We start from the raw sequence: 23,475 nt of genomic DNA on the forward strand, positions 1-23,475 counted from the left end.
AGTGTGATCTGAATGAGAGCACTTCATTAAAGGTAGGGGACCTTCTACAATATAAACGTCATGCTTTATTTACCAATCAATCTGCTGATGGAAAAGTCAAACATTTTAAAGGGAAAGAATCCTGCCTTTAACTTGTCAGATAGACTTTAGCTTACGACACCCTGACTCCCTTTTTATTTTATTTTTTCATAGGGACAGAATCGGTCACCTGCAGCAGGACACAAACACTCCATGTGTTATAGTGATGAGAGCCGAGGCCAGGTGGCGCTCACACAAGTCTGCGAGCCAATCCGCATGGCCTGGAACGGGTCAGGTCTCCGTCGGTTCACAGTCTAGAGATAAAATCTGGCTCTTGGATTCAAAGTTTTGTGACGGTCAGTAAGTACGGAGTGACACGTTTGCGCTCATCCCGTCGCTTTTCCCCTCTTCCTCTGTCACCTCCTTATGTTTCCACTCTGGAATGTGGGATTGGTTTTATCCTGATGACTTCTGCAGCTCCCCTCGTCTCCTCTGCTATTCCACACCGCCTCCCTCCCTCTGAATACTCCAAATACCAGACGGCGCAAGAGTGAGTTAAAACACATCAGTGGTCTGTAAATCAGGAAACGCATCCTCATAAATTTGTCATTTTGACTTAAAGTCATGAAGAATAAGGCTACAATCAATGTCAGGTTTTAATGTACGAGGTTGACATAAAAGGACATTGTATAGCTTGTATGTACATGTAGAAAAAGACATAAAAACAAGCATGCAAACAAGGTTTATCGTATAATACCAGACTGCACTTTTAATAAATGTTACAGTTTGATGTGGAGACATATTGCACAAAGCAAAGAAAATCTTTATTTTGTAGAGAAAAGTTAAGAAAGAGACATGGACATAACTTTGGCTCTCAGGCGCTGCAGCGTGAGCGCTGCTCCAATGGATCCGTGCGGCCGGACGCTCAGTGGAACCAGTAGTAGCGAGGCTGCAGGCCGTCGTAGTGATACTCTCGCAGCTGCTCATTCACCTCCCTCGATCTCTCATTTTGCTCTGTGGATACATTTTTTAGATTTAATACCAAAGGATCACATGACTACTGATTTGTGTCAGGGGTCACCAAATAGCTGACCAAAGCTAGTTACAAGCTCCTGAACAACGTGGAGCATTTAGCGACGGAAAAGCCCATCATTTCCTTCAGGAGTTACCGAGAAACAGAACGATGATGTGGTGATTCTGGGCTAAAATCATGAGTATTTCCTTAATGCTAAATCATCTTGCAAAGTATAAATGGATTAGGTTATCCACTGCAGACGTACTACACGGCAGCGTCTGCGGTGTGATAAAGATCATCCAACCTGGCAAAGTGAAGCGATGTGGTTGCTTGACCAAAGAAACTAACTTATCCGTGTAATTCTTTCTCTCGTAAAGTTGCCACTTTAAACATGTTGTCTGAATAATATCCTTTTTTTTTTACTTCAGTGGCCCTAGCATGTCGTCGTGAATGTAGGCGCTCTAAGTTGTTAGCATTTAGCTAGCTGTGTGCTTTAGTGTAAGTAAAGCCGTGTGCACACATTATCACTGAGAACGTAAACAGCCAGGTCGGAGATATCAGGGATTTCTCTTTGAAGCCAACTACAAGTGCGCCAACAAACTATCCAAATTTGAACACTGATTCAATTCAAGAGCCAACAATGTCACGTAAGAAAAATAAAAATAGAGCGCTTTGACATTTATGCTCCTATATGACCAATAAGCCGGTTTCTAAACCTTCGTGTGTTCTGTGTTCTATGCTGGAGATCTTTTCGTCCCCCTATCTAACATCTCATTGACCCAAACCACCCAAACACCCTGTGTCTCCTAAAACCCACTCGCATCATTATGGGTTCACAGTTCTTAGTTTAGAAACCATTTCACACCGAAACGGACGGCCGCGAGAACAATTGTCAGCTCGGGGTCGACCACAAATGGACGCTTTAGATTTCGGTCTCTCCGCTGTGGTCCAGACTCGCGGGTGCCGAGAGGTTTCGTTGGAGATCCGATGTCTGCCTTCGCTCCATGTGGTCCCTCTACTGAGCTCTCTCGCGACAAGTGGCATTCAAGTCAATCTCCGGTTTTTCTCAAGGATGTGTTTACTGATCCAAAGTCTCCATCTTTCTGTCTTTCCGTGTCACGGAACAAAGTGACTATGAGATGCACATGCTGTTAAATGTGTCTTCAATCGTCTGTGCAAGGGGTGAAATTGAGGATTTGATAGTTCTTTTTTTTATATCCTCTATTCATTTCTGCTTTCGTTTGTCTTTCAAGCATCACGATGTCTGTACTCTGTACTTAATTTGAGGAAAGACGAGGTTGAGAGGAAAGCATTTGACATTTTTTAATCCAGGGTCTCACCATCGCGCACCTCCTCGGCGTAGTTCTCGTTCTCGTCCCGTTGCTCCTCGTTGTACTCCCTCCTCTGCTCGCTCGCAGAGAGCCTTACCCTCTGCTCGGCTGTGGGGAGAAGAAGGGAAAGGACACTGATGGATGAAGGTCAGTATGCCAATGCGGTCCAGGCTGATGTATATCTCTACAGCTTTATGTACACTCCGTACAAACATGTATGCTCCCCAGAGGATGATCCCTAGTGGCCACCTGTCACTCTAGTCTAGTCCCACCAGCAGCTCAGAGTTTTCACTTGTCCTGTGAAATACCTCAAAACGTATTGGGGGCAACTCCTCTGGTTGCAAAAAGAAAGTCAGATTGTATGAAAGTCTATGAGAAAATGACTCTACTTCTCACTTCATTTATTCCCTCAGTGAACTTTGTGAACATGAGTTTATGTCTCAATCTCTAGTTTCAAGACTTCTTCAATACAGCATGATTTGCATTTAGTAAATTATGGTCAATTTGGAGTCAAATACACCAGGCTATGCAGGCTATGCTTTAGGGCGGGGCTACCTTGGGACCAGGAGACGTGACTCCTGCGCCGTCCAAATATGGTCACTTCTGTTCACTGGTTGTAAAAAAAAAAAGAAGCAAAATGGGGCAGCTAAAATCCAAGATGGCAATACCCAAATTGCCAAACTAGGCTTCCAAACCGCAGTCCACAAACCAATGGGTGACGTGACAACGTCCACTTCTTTTGTTTATGTGTTTGGGTATCGGGCCATGGGAAGGGAACCGGGACCGGGCCCTACTGTTTATTGCTAATAAGCAAATGTCAGACTGTGGTTCAACGTTTCACCTGTTTAACATCCCTCACACCAACTTCACTCTCCTGTGTGCTGCTTCTGTTTCTCTTCATCGCTGCAAATTCATCCTATTTTTCCAAAATCAAATATGATCGAGTATTCTCTCTTTCTGATTGATTAGCCTGCTAACATTGAGCATGGACACTGAAGTGATTATTATGTACTTTTATCTTTCCTTATTATCTCTCTTTGACCTCAGAATGAAATACCACAAGCTCAAAGAAAGGTATGACATTCAAAGGACGTTTGGGGGAGAAAAACAAAAAACTGCACTGAGGTCACACTTGGTTATGCAACATCCAACATCTGTTGTAAATATTGCATAAACCCGTTTGAATAGAATAATGCAGCCAAGAGGGATATTCTTTTTTTTCTCTTGGTAGATTTTGTATCTTTGACTAAATTAGGTTAAACTGATTATATTGAAATCAAGAAAACCACAATAAGCTCTTCTCAGTATAACAAGGGCCAACACGACCTGTGCATCACTTTCTGGCAAAAAGAGAAGAAGAAATAAAAGTCATACAGTTGCTCGGCTGTCCGCTCGGGTTCTCATAAAGAGTCCTGGCAAAGGACACAAGTGTTTTATTTTTGTTCCAAGCTGGTTGGTGCTGTGATGGGCGGGCAGAAGAGAAATTAATCAACACACTTTACTGTAAATACGAGCGACACCGTCGGTGGCAGCAAATCGACAAGTCTGGCCATTTGTTATGCTTTGGAAGACGGGATTCCTGTCTTGGAGTTATTTTGGTGCTCGAGGAAGACAACGAGTTCCCGTGTGTTTTGCTGCTTTGGTCTCTTATTTGGTTTGAAGTGTGTATCACACTGATGCTGGCAGCGGAAGAATGAGCTCATTGTACCGAGAAAACTGAGAGAAGGGAAGCCTGCTCCATACTACCCTGTGACTCCTTCTGCAGCATCCAGCATGTGTGTGTGTGTGTGTGTGTGTGTGTGTGTGTGTGTGTGCTATGTGGAACAACACCTGCTGGAGTTTGCGCTACTCTCTCTCTATTTCTCTCTTTAACTCCCACAGCTTGCAGTTAAAACCTCAAACCGCTTCATCCTCACAACTGCAAGCCAAGAGAGGATCGGGTTCTGGGAGAACTTGCCTTGCTGCTCATAGTATCGGGTTGAGCGGCGACTGCGGCGCTTGAAGAAGTTGGAGGCGTCCGACTCGGGCACGAACACTTGCCGTGCTGCGCCTAAATTGCCAAAGGGTCACAAGGTGAAGGTCACACGGGTATAAAACAATGTTTTGGCACTTGGTTATTTGAAAATAGCTAAATGGCCTGAACAAGTGTCACCTTCAGGATCGGCTGCTTTTGAGTCGGCCTGCACCGCCGCGCTTCCCACCACACCGGAAACTGTGGAGACATGATCAAGTGCATGCATGTTGCTCAAAGAGTCAGTGCAAGTGGCCTTTTATTCATGAGTTGGCATAAAGAGCAAAACAATTTTCTTTGTCCCTTTGCTAAAGAGGACCGTGAACACCTCATGTATCTCTTGAATTGACCTCAACCATAATTTCTCCTAATTATTGTATGAACCGTAAGATGTCTTGTTTGGCTAAGCCATCTAAGAATTATCACTTTACTCACTGTGGTCTGACACGGATCATTTCAAATGAGAGTTATTATCTATGCCACGCCCGCTAGACTCCTCTGTCCTCTGGACAGCTGGGACCAAGAAAATACAAATAATTACAAGTTGATTCAAATTGATCACTGAATTTCAAATATTAAGATGAAATTTGAAAATAAATGTGGAATTTAAAACTCAACTTTTGACAGATTCAAACTCTAATACCAACAAAAAAAGTCATGCTCAAAGCAACAACATACTACTAGATTCAAGTTTTCTTTTTGATAGTAACGGACCCCTCATAAAATACCTTTTCCCCAGCTACCCAGACAAGCTACTCACAGGTGAGGATGAGGAGGGTGGTGAGCAAAGAGAGCACGAAGACTCGAGTCCAGGACATCTTGAGAGAGAAAGGCAAGAACTCCAGTGGATGCAGTGGACACCTCTGAACTGAACTGGGAATGGTGAGGAAGGTGGAGAGTGGGAGGAGAAAGAGGAGGAAGGAGAAGGGAGGGAGGCTTTTTTTTAAAGAAAGATGGCAAGGACATCAAATAATGTCAATATCGAATATAATGTATTATTATTATTAATATAAATGTCACCAGCATGTACGTTTGCTTTGAGATGCATCTCTGTGGCCTAGTTTTATTGAATCTCGGGTCATATGCTGCATTCTGGGTGGATGAGCTGACAGCAACGAGGACACATCTCGCACCACCAGCCCATCAGGGATGGAAGACTCGTCCTGGAGGTCAATGACCCCTCTGTGCCTTTTAGGATCGAGTTCAAACAGACCTCCACGTTAGCAGTCCTGAGACAAAACGATGTGTTTTAGATTTTCATCACAGGTTTAGCTTCAGTTTGTCGGCTCAAAGTTCACAGTTCATTTTTTCCTCCGACTGTGTGTGTGTGTGTGTGACCCTCTACGGTTGGCAGACCTGGCATTTCTAGTTGATCTGATCATCATCTCAACACACTGAACAAGAGCATGTTGTGTGCAGCTCCGTCTCTTTGAGACACAACGACATAACGTCAACGCTGCGCTCTTCCCCACGCTGTCTGAAATCAAAGCAGCTTTTCCAGAACTCAACCGTTCTGCTAAAACGGGGAAACATGTGTCTGTCATCACATCTCTGTCAGAGCTTCCAAAAATGTTCTGCCATTGAGAAATAAATCCAGCTGTTCTCCACTCCCTTCATGAAGGATGCAGAAGAAGTGGAAGAGAGTCTGACTTAGAACTGATGAGATGCAGTGTGATGATTCTCTGAAGAATCAGCATCAGCTTCTCAACCTACCCAACTTCTACCAGAGCTAGCTATATCAATTATGCTTGTATGGGTGGTTGTCTTATTGATTAACACAATAACATTAGCATAATTGAACAATTGGAACTAATTTAATTAGTAAAGGAGTGCCCGTGGTTTTACATTACAGGTCAAAGGGGCAGGTGTTTGTGTTTGTGTCTGAAGCTTTAAAGACAAATTACACCAGGTTTATATATCATACATCATTTTATTATTATCAAAAAAATACATTTGCCACAGCAAGATTGTAGGAAACATACATTCATTCGTTCTTTATCAAACAGACACACATTAACACGTCCATACATTAATAAGGCTCTATTTGGGTTTATTAACAAGAGCTACAATCAACTCTGATCATCCTGCTTAAATACAGCTTTTATCATTCTCTCTCTCTCTCTGCTTTAACCCTCTCTAAAGCTCGCTCTACCTCTCTCTCACTCACAATATGCTTTTTCTAATCAACATGCCATAAATCATCGTCCACTTTGCTTTCCACGGAGCTGTTAATGAATTAAACTGCAAAAAGCTTTATTTCCCATTTTTATGCCCTCTTTTAGAACAACATGGATTACATTCCCAAAAATGTTACAGAATCTGAATCCTCAATTAAACAACGTGATCTAAACATGGCGTTCCTCCATTTCTAAAGCAAATTAGGGATTGCATGAGTAGAGATCTTTTTATTTCCTTTATGACAGGAAGCCTTGAACACTTTGATGAGCGAACGCGTCATCTGATCACCGCGTCGATCTGCGCTGACGTGGCGTTTTGTTGGCGCTTCACTTTCACAGCGAGGTCCTCTCTCCTTGCACCAGGCGGCCTTTGAAGGCCCAGGCGTCCTGTGGCGGGAAAACCGAGTTTAAAGGGTCAGTTCAACAAAAACGAACCTTCAAAAAAGAAAAGAAAAATGTCTTTCCCATTAACATGTTATATATATACACACATCTACAAAGATAATCAGCCAGTTTACAGATATATTAACGCTTATTTTTTAGCACAATACAAGCCGGCTGTGATTTTAGGTTTCCCCAGGAGAAAGCCAGTCACCATCACCGGCCTCTCATTGAGCTGAGCTCTAAAGTGTGTGCCTGCAAAGACAGACTCATTTAGAAACATGTCCGAGCTGACGGTCATTCTCATGGATTTAGTTCACAGGTTTTGTCTGGCTACAATCATGTGGTCTCGTCGTATTGTGTGTAAACAGTAAAACACATTTAAAAGTCCAGTATTGAGTTGACACACGTCGTGTTGAATGGAAGCGTCTGACCTTAAAGGTAATTTCGTTGTCCACAGCGTACTTCCTGGTTGCGATTTCCGTCACTTCCTTCTCTATGTTTTCCTGCGTGGTTCCCTTCACGTCGATGTAATAGCAGTCAGCGCTGGCGTAGTGGCAGGAGATGGCCTACACACACACACACACACACACACACACACACACACACACGGTTTACCAAATAAGAACAATTGGAACTAATATAATTAGTAAAGGAGTGCCCGTGGTTTTAAGATACCACACAGTTTGTCTTTTTTATTATTATTCCGTCTTCTAGTATAACTTACTCAAGCAACTAATAAAACCATTTATTATATATATATATATATATTATTTTTTTTAAATATCCGGTTGCTCAATTGAGGAGAAAATGTTTTCATAATGTGAAAAGAGTTATCAATACTTTAGAAATTCCCAATATTAGTCATAACAAACTTTTTAGGTTTGTTATGACTAATATTGTTGTTTTACTTTGTTTGAGGTGCATTGTGGGTAGCGTGGTACCTTGCGAAAGCCCTGCGTCTGGTTCATGCCAGAGCCGTGTATGAGCAGCGGGTGGAAGAAGACGGTGTCGCCCTTCTCCATCTCCAGGTGCGCCCTGGGGAGATTCGGGTCAAAGTCGCGCACTCCGTGGTACATCTTGTTCACGCCACCCTGAGGACAGTGCACATGCGCGTGTGTGTTATTCCTAGCAGGCATTCATAGTACATTTTGTGTGTGTGTGTGTGTGTGCGTGCATTTTTACCTCCCACTCTGGGTAGTCGTGCTCCCGCAGCGTGCTGGTGTGCGTTCCCGGCAGGACGACCAGACAGCCGTTCTGCCTGTCCACCCTCTCCATCGCGGTCCAGGAGCAGACGATCCTGTCGGCCGGGCGGAACGGGAAGTAGTGCAGGTCCTGATGCATCGGGTGGCGGGAAGTCTTCTTCCCTGAAACAACAGTTCTTCGATCAAACCGGATGAGGCTTAATACGGCAGTTACCTCCGCTGTTTCTCCAGATCAAGACAAAGACAGCGTATTGTGAACACTGGAATAACTCCGTACCTGCATCAGGAGGCTTGTTTATCAGCATCGTGTGCATAGCCATGATGTTGGGTCCGGTGAAACACTCGACGTAGTTCAGAATCTGACAGAGGAATGCACACATTTCTTTTGCCTTATTGAAGCTATTTTGAAAAGAGTTTTTTAGAGTTTATTCTGTTGGCATACTTTTTTTTTTTTAAAATTGGTGCAGTGTGACGGTCATCTTAAAGTATTAATTGAAATCAAAACAGAAAAATAAAACAAGGACCTGCCGTGATCTACTTGCGTACCTGCGGCAAGGAGCAGTACCGGAACAGCTCAGGATCTTCCTGGAAATCCTGGAGTTTGGAGACCGCTTTTTGATCCGGAACGAACTCGGACTTCGAGATCGCCACGTCCCGCATCACCACCAATCCGGGAACCTTGACTTCCTGTCGACAGACCTGTTCAAACGCCTTCCTGAGGGACGCAGAGGAACACACATGGAACACGTTCAGCGTCTGCAGGTCTGTCATAAACGTACCTGTTTATTGATTGTTATCGTTATTGATTGTGGTGCAAAAATATACAGTAAGATAACAATATCCCATTATAATGAGTCAGCATAATAAAGTGCTATATAAGGCCATTGTTTCTTCTTTGTGGTTGTCAGTGTCTCTGGTGCTCACTTGAACTTGTCGATGTCCTCTTCAGACACCAGGCTCTTGATGAGGATGAAGCCATTTTTCTCATAGAAGAGTCGCTGGTCTGGGGTCAGCAGGTCGGTGTCGTCGGTGTATCTGACCGAAGAAAAGTCCAAACGCACAAGCATATCAACATTTGTGTTATAACAGGTCACTGTAAACGGGTAATGACTGATAGAATGTAAGTGAACGTTGCATTCAAGTCCTATCGGAGAAGGCAATTACAGTTGTTGGCTCAGGAACAAAAAAAACTGTCGTGGTGATAACAATTAGGACATGATTTGTCTGGAACTTCTGTCAAGCTGCTCACTAACATGGAACCGAATTTGCCACTAAATTATCTTAAAAATAGGGCTTGTGCAAACGTTGTCTTCTGAACAAATGACAGTAAATGCACCGCCCAGATAGCAGTAAAGTGGGACACCATGAGACGTGGACAAACTGTGTGAGAGGTGAATGATAAACATGCACCGTGAACTTGTTGAGAAACCTTCGGCCTAATTCCACCGGCTTTGCGTGTTTGAAGTACAATGTAAACCTAAAACGAGTGTGTCCATACCTCAGTCTCTGCGGGGGACTGTAGCTGAGGGTCGGAGCAGAGGTTGGTGCAGCTCTCTGAGGGAAAGGTCGTCAAGGAGACCAGACGACCGAAAGCGCTTTACGACAGTGTGAAACGTAAAGTAAAATAAAAAAGCCTTCGAATTATCTAATTGAACTTATTAATTAAAAAGACAAAACACTCACGTTTTCCAACTGACCCTGAAACAGACATGCTAACGTATCCTTAGCTCCTGAGGTTTTTTAAGCAAGTATATAAAAACAATAACGGAACTGTTAACTCTTAAACCGCTCGACTTGAAACACACACTGATATGAGCAGCTGTATACAGGTGTTACGGTTTAACAGGCGACCGTGTTAACTGGCGACTTTCAGCCGAATGAAAATAAGAAGAACGTCCTCGTGAATACCATATTGTTACATTTTTCAATACAGTATCAACAGCTCTCATATATTTAGGCGACCGTGTTAACTGGCGACTTTGTAGATATATATATATATATATATCTACAAAGTCGCCAGTATATATATATAATATAAATAAACAATGCGGCATTCACGAGGACATTCTTCTTATTTTCATTACGTTATTTACGTGCTATCTTCCCATGTTCAACAGCTGTCTGTTCGGCTGAAAGTCTCCAGTTAACACGGTCGCCTGTTAAACCGTAACACCGGCTACATTACGTTCCGCTCCAGAAACAATGGCGACCTATTCCTATTCAAAGTAACGGTGTGTCTCAGTTCCTGGACGAGGCTAACATGCATTAACGTCGGAAACAACCCCAGCAGGCAGCAGAGGCCTCCTGTATCGCTCCCCATGTCCCGGCAGGCCTCCGGTGCACCGAGAGGACCCCGGTCTGGCCCACCAGAGCTGCCCGTGCGCTAAAGGATGCGAGGCGGTCTAAAGCTCTGCTAAAAGGGTCCCCGATGATCCGACACAGACGAACAGAAGGATACGATCGTGCCACAGGGTTGATCCAGGTGGTTGATCAGCAGTTTGAGTCTTTCTGCAGCCCGAGACATCTTCCAGTCAGGTTGCATCCCGGTTGTGATCCCAGTAAACACCACCGCTGACAGGAGAGAGCTGATGTGACTGGGGCAAAGGGCGCAGTGACGACAGCACATCCACGAACACTTTACACAACTTTTCATGCAGGTCTGCACAAGCATCATTAAATTGTGACGTCGCTTCCCTCAGCACAGAGGAAAGGCCATTGACCTCCATTGTAATGGTTTGACAGCAGAAGATTTAGAGATAGATATATCAAAACCTGCTCCAATATATACAGATTTATTTATTTATTTCAATCTGCATGGATGTACCAGAGGGAGTACATGACAATATACGTTTTTTGTGATTTAGGTGAACTGGTTCTTTAAACATCTGTATTATTGTGAAATATTAGCACTGTAAACCTTTATAGGATAATAATACAAACGATCTAATTGAATTAACTGTCGTCGCTGCAGCTTTTATCCAGCAGGCGGCGCCACACAACCAAAAATACAATTTAAAGCTCGTTGTGTTTATGCCTGTCAGATTTATACCCGATGACCCATTTTTATTTTTTCTGGTTGTCACTCAGATGATGGCTCTTGATATTAATATGCATCCTTTCTAATTAATTAATTAATCCAATCGGTGAAATCGCGGAAGGAGATGAATGAATTATTCACAACATGGCACAAATAATATAATATCTTAAATATCTTTTCAACTTTAAATTATATATATATATATATATATATATATATATATATATATATATATATATATATACATATTGAATATGCATTTTGTTAATCATTTTACATCCAGTCCACGGTCCATTTGAATGTTGTAAATGGACAGCCAGTAAACCACCATCTAATAATCTCAAGGCTTGTTTTATAATAATAGTTTGAAAGCATTAGCAAAGTGGACTTTCTCTTTACAAAAGGATTTAATATACCATTAAATATGTCAAAACACAACTTTGATAATCTATGTATGCATACATGTTGATGATTATCTGTCTCTGCTATCTAAATATTATCGAACGATCAAAGTGATTTATGTCATGATTTTATTTTGAAAACAGTGATAGGGTACGACATACAGCCGCTGATAATGGTTTTATTTTGTAATAAAACCGGAAGTCCAGTTATTAACCGCTGTGTTGCGCTTGATGGCAGCTCGTTACACCCCTCCCTTCTCCTCTATCGACACAGATCCTCCTCCAGCCTCTTTAAACTGCTTTCGCCGCCACATGAGCGACATTTTGGGGGCTCGGTCTTCAGCTCCCCGTCCTCAAACCCCTCACATTTCTCTGTGTGTCTCGGAGGATATTTATTTTTTCGCTTGGAACCGAAAGCGCACACAGATTGCGCTGTGTTCGAGGCTCACGTTACTTCAGTGGGCGGATAATCCACAGAAGAGGGCATCCGGGCCTGGCAGCTCCGGAGAGTCGGTTTGAAACCCCGGAATTCACCATTTTCAGGTAAATTGACTCAAATGTCATTCGGGAATAAAACGGCATGTCCGATAATGGACTCCGCGGCGTTACATTGCGTCTGGCCGCTGAGGACGAAGATTGAATAGCGACGTGTGGACATGTCAACACAGAGGAAGCTGCAGTTTGAGAAGAATTCAGCCAGACGAGCTCACCATAAATATCTTTTTTTTTTTTTTACAGGGGCAGTCGGGGCTGTTCTGTTTCGCGTGTGTTTCCAAATTAAAATATCATATTTCATTATTTAGGGTGCAAATAGTCTGGTTTGTTTACATAACGTTGTATTTATTGACTAACCCCACACCCACACACACCATTTACATTTACTTTTAAATTGTATTAATACCACAAAACACACAATATAGAGCGAGGAGAACATCCCTATATTATTATTAGTGTGATTTCTGGGCGACCAATAATGCAGGAATGTCATTGCCAAATAATAAATAAATAAAAAACCTACTGTAACTCAACACCGACACACTTCTTATATCACTTCTCCAGCAGTTTTACACGTCGTCCTTAATCTTTGCCCACAAACACAGATCCATGATGCCCACACCAGACTCTACTCCTTCATGTCTTCTGTAAATACAGTGAGATATGCTTTCTGGTTTAAAGCAGAGAAGCTACGTTTGTTTTCACAGTGAATATGTGGATATTCAATTACCCCTATCTGCTTGTATAAAAAGTAGTATTTTGGAAGAAGTGGTTGAAGACATGTCCTCCTGCTGACTTGAAAGCATCCTTTAGCGTTTTACAATACTCTCCTTTTGAAATGATTTGTGTTCATGAATTTAAAATTACTTGAAAATGAAGAACTTTGAGCTGGTGCCAATTTTTCTTTTTTAAATCAGTTCCATCAAGATGCTTTTTTTGTGTGGAAGATAACGGTGCACAACATCCTACTTGTACATTTCACAGACATTGCCTTGTAGTGTTTTTTTTGGAGCCACCTTGAGTGTATGGTTAATCCGACACACCACAAATGCACCACCCTGTTGTCAGCCTAGAAACAGTGAGACATTACGTGAATTATTAGAGAAACTAATGTCTAAAATCTCTCAGAACTTTAAAAAAAAGCCTAATATTTCATTTTTATCAGACAGTTATCAATCGTGATATCATAGTAGTATCATATCACACATATCAATCAACAGCAGGTGGTAACCAGTTATATTTAAATATATATCGAGCACCAATCATTCACTGCTGCAGTGAGGCGTCAGTGATGCATTTAGGCTCTTTTCCGCTTCCTGTTTGACCTGGATTTACATCCACTGCCCTTCATCTGGAGCAACTGGCTGCTCATTTGTGTGTGTGAGCGTATATGATATTGACCCACATCCAGATCTAAGCTGTTGGCCGTGATACACCCCCCAGAGGACACAGTAATTACCCAGACAAACCCCCTCCCCATGTCTGCGGGCCGTTTAGCAGCGCTTGTATCGATCCGTCTCTGCATTATGTCGCCTACAGCAGGAACATGAGAGCTGAGGGCATGTGCCGTGAATATGTGCGCACACACTCGCACTCTTGCGTCTCACGTTGTTGCGCCCGGGACGGCCAGATGAGGATGGGTGCAGTGAACCGTCGCCGAGCAGAGTTGAGTTTTTTGGTTTGAGTTTGAGGAATTGTTGCCACGTGAAATACATGTCGTGTCACACAACTTATTCTACGTGTGCTGTTTCTTATTTTACATGCTAAGCTCAGTTTACTAGTCATGGAGAGCGACCGTCAGTCTGTAAAAAAAAAAAAAACAACCTTCTGTGGGTCTGATAAAGTCACCCTGATGATGTCGTTAAGGGTTATCTCGACGTGGGCTTGGAGGCTACGACTTTACAGCAGAAGGCCTCTGCTGCTTCGATTTGGACCGTTCCATATTTAAACTGTCTCTTGCGAGTCCCCCAGCGTTATGGAAGTGCAGAGCCAAATGGTTGGAGGGCCCCTTAACTCGCACAAACACTGAAGCAACGGGAGCGGAAATCATACCTGTAACAGCAAGTTACAGGTACACACACGAGTGGATCATAAAATCTATCTGTACTTCTGAACGGCTGACCAAAAACAAAAATAAATCATCCTCTGAGGTGCAATGCATGGCGATATCCCAGCATGCTTTGCAGCAGAGCTCACTACACTTACTGATGATCAGCCTCCAAAACACTGTTGCCATTGACAACCAGGCCAGCAGCTTGCTGTCTCTCTCTCTCTCTCTCTCTCTCTCTCTCTCTCTCTCTCTCTCTCTCTCTCTCTCTCTCTCTCTCTCTCCCATTTATATAACTCTGTGTGCAATGTTTTATTGATCAGAGGTGTGTGTGTGTGTTTGTGAGAGAGCGCGCAAGTATATCCCTCTTATGTGTGCTGGAATGTGATTTAGTGAATGCATCACTGTATGTATGAAAGCGTTGCCTGTGTACATGTGTGTACATGTGTGTACACAGGGTGTGTGTGTGTGTTTTCACTCATGTCTTTTGATTTGTGTTCATATATATTTAGCCCAATAAGACCTTTCCCCCGTCTTCTCGTCTTTGTTGGTAAGAATTGCCCAGCGCGGTCAGTGGATCGTTTTCTTGGAAAAAGGAAGGGCAGAAAATGTAAAAAGCAGTAGAGTGTTACTGATCCTGAGAGGGAGGACTTGCTCGCGGCCCCTGGGGCTGATGGGAAACGTCTTCCTGCCACAGGGTGGGCATGATGTGGGTAAAGTAGTAATTATTGGGTATTTTTGGGGGGTCTGAGTAATTCTAGGGCTTCAGAATGAATACAATTAGTGTGGGCTGGGTGCAGCGAGAACACACAATTACACACATTCTTAGTCATATGAATATATATATATATATATACACACACACACTGATGAGGAACGTTATGTGAGCGATGCAAGGAATGTGAAGTGGTGTGAGTTCTCTCCTCTCTCTCTTTCTCTTTCTTGTGTGTGTGTGTGTGTGTGTTGTCATCTTGTATGAATGTGTTTGGGTGTCAGAAGGGATGTTTGTCTGTTAGTGGGGAAGAGAATGGGCCAGTGTGTAAGACCTCTTTGTTCTCTCTCAAACACACACACACACACACACACACACTGCTTTAATATGCAGTTTTGTCTCCCTGTGTACACACACACACACACACACAAACACACACTGCCTATCATTAGTCCTATATGTTTTGGCATCACATCCTGTCCAATTTCCCTCAGGAGTGTGTGTACATGCGTGTGTACATTTGTGTGTGTATGTGTGTGTACGTACGGAGGGTTTAGTTGGGTGTCTGAGATTGGCTCATAATCTTCAGATTAACCGGTGGCATTGTTGGAGCAGCAGCAGACATGAACGCAGAGGTCACTTTAAAATAAACGGACCTGCAGCTCATTCATGAAGTCACTCTCCCTCGCACTGTCGACTCCTGTGGTGTCGTTTGACAGCGAAGGTGCTGAAATATTCATCGATGCAGACGCACACACACACACACACTGAACGCAGGGAGTGACTCAGACGAGGTTTACCTCCGTTTTCCCTTTTTATTGTCTCCGAACGGGATGAGCGAGATTCCTGAATCATGTTTTCTTCCGTTCTTGAAATGACGTGTTTATCGTTATTGAGGAACACCGATTTAAGGAAAGCATCTAGTCACGATGTTTCTGACCGCGACTGCGATCTGGATTTGCACTTATTTCAAACAAACTCCAGGCCCAGATCTCGGTGGTCCGCGTGGTGCATTTTTAATGGTTTTCACGATTCTAAAAGTAGACTTTATGTGCTTACAAAAACACGGATAAGTGGCACAGTGTGGAGCCACTGCCAAGTACAGTCAGCTGCAGTTGACAATCTGCTGTTCAGTACATCCCGTCCTACACAACTCTCGCCATCTGCCTGCTTATCTAAAACTACTCTTCTGCACCCCGTCTCACCATGATCATAACAATGAAAATGATTGAGTTTGGTCGATTTCATGGTCAAACTTTCCTTTTCAGAGGATGCTGTTTGGCTCTTGCTGGATTTGAACCTGTGAGCTCTGGGATTTCAAGACCGACTTTGTGCCCTTTTCCGACTGTCCTCACTTACTTTGCTGCTTCCTCTTCCTTTCAACTCCAGTCTCGGTTGACTTTTTTCTTTTAAATCTCAAGCAGGACTCTCTAATTATTCCTCTGGTTAATCATTGCCTCTCCCACACAGGCGCTATCTGCAATCAGTGCCAACAAAGACCATCGAAAGTTCACAGGAAACTGTCACGAAAATTGGATCTCTCTTAAAGCCCAGAGAGAAAATAGTCTGGCTTTGTCTCCGCTTAACTTCGGCATATCTAATGAATTCTATCATAAATGTTTCTGAGATGGCAGGAGGCTCTTCCAATGCATCCCTCTGAGATTTTGTGTATCCCGTATTAGCACCAGCAAGAACCTAATTCACCATTATCTGAAAGGTCGGATCAATTCTAGGTCAGTATCGCCTGGTGCGTTTGCGCACACACTGGTAATCTGGTGTAATCAGATTAACGCAACCCTCCGACACGTGCGGTGATAGCAGCCATGGCTCAACAGACTAAGAAACTGCCAAAAAAAACACTTGACTTCATCAGCAGAAATCCCACGGATGAAGAGATTAGAATTCTGCGCCGTTTGAGTGACGGGAGATCCCACCGCCGTGACTGAACTGGGAAACGGCACACAGCCTTCATCATGTTTCTTGATTGTCGGCTGCAGTGAAAGAGAAAGACGAGTTGGCTGGTGCTTGGTTTGTGTCCAGTGAGATCCTGAAAATTGAGACACAGTTTGGGAAATACACTCATTTGCTTTCTTGCTGTCTGTGTGTACAATGAATGTGAAGCTGCCCCAGCAGTTGGTTAGATTAAAGTCACACAAAGACTGGAAACGGCTACCAGGGGTTATGTGCCAGACTATTTCCTGGCCGGGCACAGTAACTTCCTGGAGTCCTGTCGTCACCAGGACGTTACCGGGCAGCTGAGACTGCAGGAAGCCGCCGAACGCGGCCAAGAAATAGTCCAGCACAACCGCTGTGAAACCACAAACGTTTTAAATTGACATGAAACATGAAACAAACAATTATAACAAAATATTAGTGATCTTTAGAGATGTTTGTTGGGAGATTTTGGCGGCAAAGGGCTTTATAAAAAGACATGTTGGTTCCTTTTAAAGTAAAGTTTGAACAAAACTGTTTTGATATCGCTATGAAAGCTTCGGTATCATATTGACATTAGCATAAAAAGCAAATAAAAACGATGCCACGCTGAATGCATTAAAGACGTTGTGTGCGATGGACAAACACACCGTTTGTCGTGTCTGTTTTCATGAGGTCCATCCATCAGAACCACCAGGTTTAGTCAAGCTTTGTGAGTCGCAGCACATAATTCTTCGACCGGCAGACTTTGTAGGAGATGTCGCATCTTTGTCTCAGGCTGGGACGTCCCACATGGCTTGGCACAAACACAGGAAAGAGCCCAGGACCACTGTTGGGATGGTGTGAGACACACACACACACACACCGAGGGGAGTGAACACCTGTTCCCACGGGCCTCGGGGTGAATGGCGAAGGAGTTGGAGACGGCGTGTTCAGGGCGTGAGAACGAGGATGCATGACGGAGAGCCATAAAACAGACAGAGGAGGCGGAGATGAGGTAATAATAGAGGGAGGGAAGGTAGAGTTTTGTTGTGTAAGACAACCTGCCATCGTTGTGTGAGACGACTGTAGCTGTTGTTGCTTGGATCTGAATGAGTACATTTAAAACGTTTGGCAGCTTTGAGTGTGGATGACCTCAACCAGCAGCGGGAGGTCACATATTTTGACATCTCTCCCCAGGAACCTCAACAAAAACATTTTTTTTCCATGCAGCTTTTCAAATGTAAAAAGCATTGAAAGTCTGAATATGCTCCATTCATCGGCTGTTTCTAGCCACACAAAGAGACATGGCGGGAAAGCACTAAACGCTTTGCAGCAAATTTGACATTTTAATCATGTAATCGAGAAGATGGCGAAGAATATTTTGCAATGCTTTTGTCAGACTTAATTGTCTTTCACAATATTCAGAAAGATCCTCTTGGAGTGAGCTGAGACCTTATGTTTCCTTTATTTTCAGTGCAATGTAATTTGCATAACACACTCTCATTGGGGGGTGTGTGTGTGTGTGTGTGTGTGTGTGTCTCATCTTAAGCTCCTACAGTTTCCCATCTCTCTACACTGGAATGTGCCATCTCCAGCTGTGTGTTTTGGACAGGAAAACACACATTATTGGTATGTTGTGTTCATCAAGCTGCGTGTGTGTGTGTGTGTGTGTGTTGGACCGACCGGAAGCTTCTCGTTAACCCTCGTCAGTCTGGTGTGGCTGTAATGAAACAGACAAGCGTTACGTAACCAGAGGAGGGTGTTGATTTCACACACACAAAGGCATTGTGTGTGTGAACTGTCGCAGCAGCAGATCATCGCGGCTGGTGGAGCACAGAGAGGGTTAACAGCAGGGGTTAATGGTCTCCTCACAAAATATGTTTTCACTGCCATAAAGAAAAGATTTTCTTTTCTTTTTCTTTTTTTAAGAGATGTAGTTAGCATGTTAGCATGTCTCGGGCCTCGCTCATTACGCACACAGCAAGTGACGGCTAAGCACTTGTTTGAACGGTCAGAAGCTACAGTGAGGCAACCAGGACGGTGTGATCATCATACAGTGTGTAGCGCCAGATAACAACCACATTCACTACACAAACAACAAGGTGACTGTAAAGTCGGGCAGCAGAAGGATCTCACAACAAATAGCCAGCGGTCATGTCACAGCCTCATAAAGAACAATGTCCCAGCTCGGCACAGAAAAACAGTCAAGTGATACATTTTGTGGGGAGAAATAAACTGGAAACGGGTATTATTGGGTTCCACCAATAACGAGAGTTTGTTAAAAACGTCCTGTCGGATTATTCAGTTCACCTCTAGGTGTGTGTGTGTGTGTGTGTGTGTGTGTGAGAGAGACAATGCCGGCGTGAACAAGTAATAGGATAATTTATCCTGCACACAATCTCTGTTTGGTAACTGGAGATGGATGAAGCATATTGTCTTTGGCATGACCTCGAGCTAACCCCCCTCACACATGCAGTGTACACAAACAAACACACACAAATGCACTGATTTTTATATATACACACAGACACACTGTGTGTGTGTTTGTTTCGAACCTCGCCCATCTCCTGCTGCAAACAGATGACACCGGAGTGTCTGGGCATGCAGTCAAAGCTGTGTGTGTGTGTCAGTGTGTGTGTCAGTGTGTGTTTCAGTGTGTGTCAGTGTGTGTGTGTCAGTGTGTGTGTCAGCTGAGTTCCCTGTATGTTTTGTGGCCTGTGGGCTTTGTGTTTGTGTTCGTCATGTGGCAAGACAGCAACAGGACAGGGTAGTGGTGTGCCACGTGTGTGTGTGTGTGTGTGTGTGTGTGTGTGTGTGTGTGTGTGTGTGTGTGTGTGTGTGTGTGTGTGTGTGTGTGTGTGCATTCAGTTGGAGACATTGCAGCCTTCTATAACTATAAATAACACCCCCCTCCCTGTTCTCCTTTCCTCTCCCCAATCTTCATCTTCATTCTTTCCATCTCTCCCATTAAACTGTGATCTGTGTTCTTTTCCTCGTTGTTTTCTTCCCGGCCTTTGCATCATGTTTTTGTTTACGTCCTCTGTAGATTATTTGGACTCTTCTGATAAATTGAGTGATTTAAACTTCGGAGACAGCAGCTCACCCAAAAAAAAAAAAGATATGAGAAATTTTCATTTCACCGATATAGACACATTCTTTCATTGCTCTGGTAAAAACAGGAAATAGTTTCTGCTACTTAAAGCGTTGTTTTGCTTCCATACATCCTCTTTTTGCCGCTTATTTGTTTCTGCGTTGGCAACAGATTTTGCAAGGTAGCCTCTCATTTATTCCCTCCAGCTTTTCACGGAGAATCCCAGCAGCCCCCCAGGTGGGATACATCATCCCTTCACCTGCTCCGGGTCTACCCTGAGGCCTCCTCACAGTTGCTCGGAAAACTTCCGAAACTGTCTCCGTCAATGCAAAGGAAGCGGCGATGCTTCTCCGGGAGTCCTCTGGACGTCCAGGCCGTTCCTGAAACTCCCTTCTCTCGCTTGTATCATTGATCCTATTACCCGACACCACAGGTGAAGGGTGGAACGTGGATCGAGTGGTAAATTGAGAGCTTTGCCTTCGGGGGATCAGGTCCCTCTTCATCACCGGCATAACTGTACTTCTCATGCGGCGTCTTCCACTGCCTCTCACAAACGACCCTGGTATCTAAACTCGTTCACTTGGGTGCAGCAGCTCACTCCCAACACAATCCATAATTTTCCTGTGTCCTCAGACTTGGTTTTTTGCCATGCACGTGATGGCAATCTGTTGCTCACAGCATTGATTGCCATGACATGGAGTACAGACATGAATGGTTATCAGGAGATGCGTCTTGATGACTTAGAAGATGATCCCATCACGTTCCATCAACATCTGCAAAACCAATGACATTCCCATCAGCATCGACTGTACTTTGTGTTTACTCTGTCTGCTAAACCCCAGCATTGTTAGCATTAGCATTGTCATGACAGACGTGCACCCCTTTTAGGAACTATGCACCCGAAGGAACTGAACTAGGAACAGCTGATATTTTTTGTCCGCTGATGTTTGCGTTAATTTATAGGCCGTTGGTAAAGTTCTTTTTAATATTAACATTGTAGCCTTTTGTGCTCACACAGACGGGCACAGGGTTATTTCAGCTCGCCCCTCTGGCTCAGTCATGCTGAAGCTCTTTTTTCTTTTTCTTTTTTAGTTCCTCCCAAGCAAAACAAAGGGTCTTTCAGTGGAAAGCACCCACTGCACCGGCGAGCAGCACTGATGCTCCGTTTGTGTGTGTCCTCATAGCTGCACAAACACATGCTTGTGACTGTACCCGGCAGGGTTCAGCTGAAATGGGCGCTTGAAGGCTGATGGGACCGCTAGTAGTTTTGATAATGAGGCTGACCATATTGTTGGTTAATACTCAAAAGAACAAATACACATGAAACACATAATCTAAACACGAGAAATCTGGGAAATATTCCTTCATTGCAATCTCCCAATACTGGAAAACCATCTACAGATCAGTCCTCGAGAAGCTGTCCGTCACAGTTATGGGAGTGAAAGATATTGTATGCAGGGGTTCATGCGCCCCGTAGGCTTTGGCGAGGTGACACCCTTTGTGGCTCCTGGTCTTTGAAGCCTGTGCAGCGGTGTACGTTATGTAGGGCAGACAGCGGTGCTTTGATTGTAACGTATACCTCCATTACGAGGGAAACTCCCCGTCTGTGTGATCTCTACATGATTGCAGTGCTGTAAGTGGGCCCGAGGCGGCGCAAACATTATATACACCTGTGATCCTAAAACCAGACGGGGGGATGGAACAAAATGTAAAGTGAGCACCTGGGTGAGTTCAGATTTCACCTTCAAGCTTTTTTTTTTTGTGGCCGAGCTGTCGATTTTCATCAAAACCGATTAAATCCGATTAACATGTTTGTCGCTGTTTTAAACAAACGTGTGATTTCCGTTCTGTGGCGTGGGCAGCGAGCAGCGAGCCGGCTGTGGGTGTGGGAGTAGTCGGGCAATGGGGCATGTACAGATAACGGATGCTCAACAATTGTATTATGCAACAGTTCTCAAAGAAAACAAATGGTGTGAGACCAATTTCTTATTTGATAATAGCGACGATGTGGAAAAAACAGTAAAAAATATATAAATAACGCTCATTTTAGGTAGGAGGAGGATTCTCGATCTTTTTGTTGCCTTCGTGATGAGTTCAAGGATAATATTGTTGCTCTGTTTTTATTTTTTATTGTCAACATATTCCGCCAAAAGACCAAAACAAACGATGCATTAATTTGCCTGACAATACTTTCTGACTTTCCTGCTATGCCGGTGACTCACAGACAACGCTTTCCTCCAGAGGGACTGATATTTAACAGAAGGGACAAATATACATAGTTAAATTCTTAAAAAGACCCTCTGTAATATCCCGAAACAGCTGGCTGCTGTAGTTTAGGACAGATGTTTCTGTAACAGGAGTAAATACGGCATTTGTTCGGGACTATTTTCAGACACAGATGAATACACATTTTCATGCATTCGTGAGTGTTTCAAGCAGCAGGACGTGCATGTGGGATTGACCTAGAAATAAACCACCATGTTTGTTGCAATGAATGTAATGGTGCGATGGTTTGGTTTATTGATGTGTTTTTAATAGATTCTATCCAACAATGGAGTTCTGTGGCACAAGTTCCTGTGAACGATAGTCTAATGTGCCACGGAGCAATTAGTTGTTCTCTCCATTAGGCAATACTTGAGAGCAGGATCAGTTCATTATGGATTTTGGTCTTCTTCAACTTTGCCAGTAGTGCTACACTCAAAAGTAAAGTAAACATACATGGTGCCAACTCCAAAAAAGTGATGGGAGAAAAATAATCAGTTTATAGTCGGGCACGTTCACCGTTGATTACATTCTGCAACAAAGCTGAATAGTGGCAATTTGACATTGTTTGTTTTTATTTTTTAAAGTGTATATGATTCCAATAAGCGCAGGTTTGTTTTGAGCAACGACTTTCATGTCTCTATCTGTTGTTTTCCGTTTTGAGAAGTGGCCACTGTTCAGCCTTCCGCTCAACTCTCCCTCCGTTCTCTGTTTTGTTTCTTCTCCCCGTCAGCTTTTGAAACCTTTTGGGAACTGACAGAAGTATTGAAGGGAAAGTTGTATCGTGTTTGTGCAATAATGTGGTCAGACATTTCAAAGCAATATTTAAGAATCTCTGAACTTCAGAACTGAAACATTTGGGATTATAATTTGAGGGAAAACATATTTGGGTCACACACTCAACGATCCATTGAATTCGGGAGCAAACGACTGATAAGGAGTCTGCATTCGAGGACCACACACACTTCTTTGTCAGGTTGTGGGAGCACACTGTCACACACTTCATAGCTGGTTTGAGTTCAGGTTATGATATCAAACTAGGGATGGGCGGTATGGCCAAAAATTCATATCACGGTATTTTGTAACATTCTGGCGGTTTCACGGTATTTTTTCCCGAGTAAACGCATTCATTCATTGACGCCAAAAAGGACCGCCGCCGTAGTTGTTCCCCGCTCGCTGGACAACTCGCAACTGGCCAGCAGCTGTTTGTACGTTGGTACATAGAGGAAGCTAAACAAAATATTAATTTAACCATGACTAAAGTTAAAACCATGACTAAAGTTAAAACCATGACATGTAAGTAGCTCAGACCGCTGCGCCCTCAGCTATGAGCTGTGAACATTAAATGTTGCTGCCTGCCGAGGAGCGACAACATCGT

At 43.6% G+C, this 23,475-nt stretch overlaps 3 protein-coding genes across 3 annotated transcripts in view; 1 reads left to right on the top strand and 2 right to left on the bottom strand.

Annotated features, from left to right (window-relative positions):
* Positions 1 to 656: 656 nt before the first annotated feature.
* ucmaa (upper zone of growth plate and cartilage matrix associated a) lies at positions 657 to 5,212 on the bottom strand. The gene is made up of 5 exons (XM_079235832.1): positions 5,136 to 5,212; positions 4,517 to 4,576; positions 4,322 to 4,414; positions 2,374 to 2,472; positions 657 to 1,032 (listed from the first exon to the last, which is right to left on the bottom strand). Exons 1-5 carry the CDS (start codon positions 5,191 to 5,193, stop codon positions 944 to 946), a joined length of 399 nt encoding a protein of 132 aa, XP_079091958.1. The 5' UTR covers positions 5,194 to 5,212; the 3' UTR covers positions 657 to 943.
* Positions 5,213 to 6,291: 1,079 nt separating this feature from the next.
* On the bottom strand, positions 6,292 to 10,702 carry phyh (phytanoyl-CoA 2-hydroxylase). Its single transcript, XM_079236472.1, has 9 exons — positions 10,597 to 10,702; positions 9,637 to 9,692; positions 9,063 to 9,173; positions 8,685 to 8,853; positions 8,416 to 8,497; positions 8,119 to 8,300; positions 7,878 to 8,027; positions 7,368 to 7,502; positions 6,292 to 6,939 (listed from the first exon to the last, which is right to left on the bottom strand). Exons 1-9 carry the CDS (start codon positions 10,678 to 10,680, stop codon positions 6,886 to 6,888), a joined length of 1,023 nt encoding a protein of 340 aa, XP_079092598.1. The 5' UTR covers positions 10,681 to 10,702; the 3' UTR covers positions 6,292 to 6,885.
* Positions 10,703 to 12,064: 1,362 nt separating this feature from the next.
* The window catches only part of cdk17 (cyclin dependent kinase 17), a 32,203-nt gene continuing 20,792 nt past the window's right edge, over positions 12,065 to 23,475 (top strand). The window contains exon 1 of the mRNA XM_079236402.1: positions 12,065 to 12,119. The gene's annotated coding sequence lies outside the window, so the exon portion shown is untranslated. The remainder of the gene's footprint in view (positions 12,120 to 23,475) is intronic.

The sequence above is a fragment of the Taurulus bubalis genome (assembly GCF_910589615.1).
Source record: "Taurulus bubalis genome assembly, chromosome: 20".
Lineage (NCBI taxonomy): Eukaryota > Metazoa > Chordata > Actinopteri > Perciformes > Cottidae > Taurulus > Taurulus bubalis.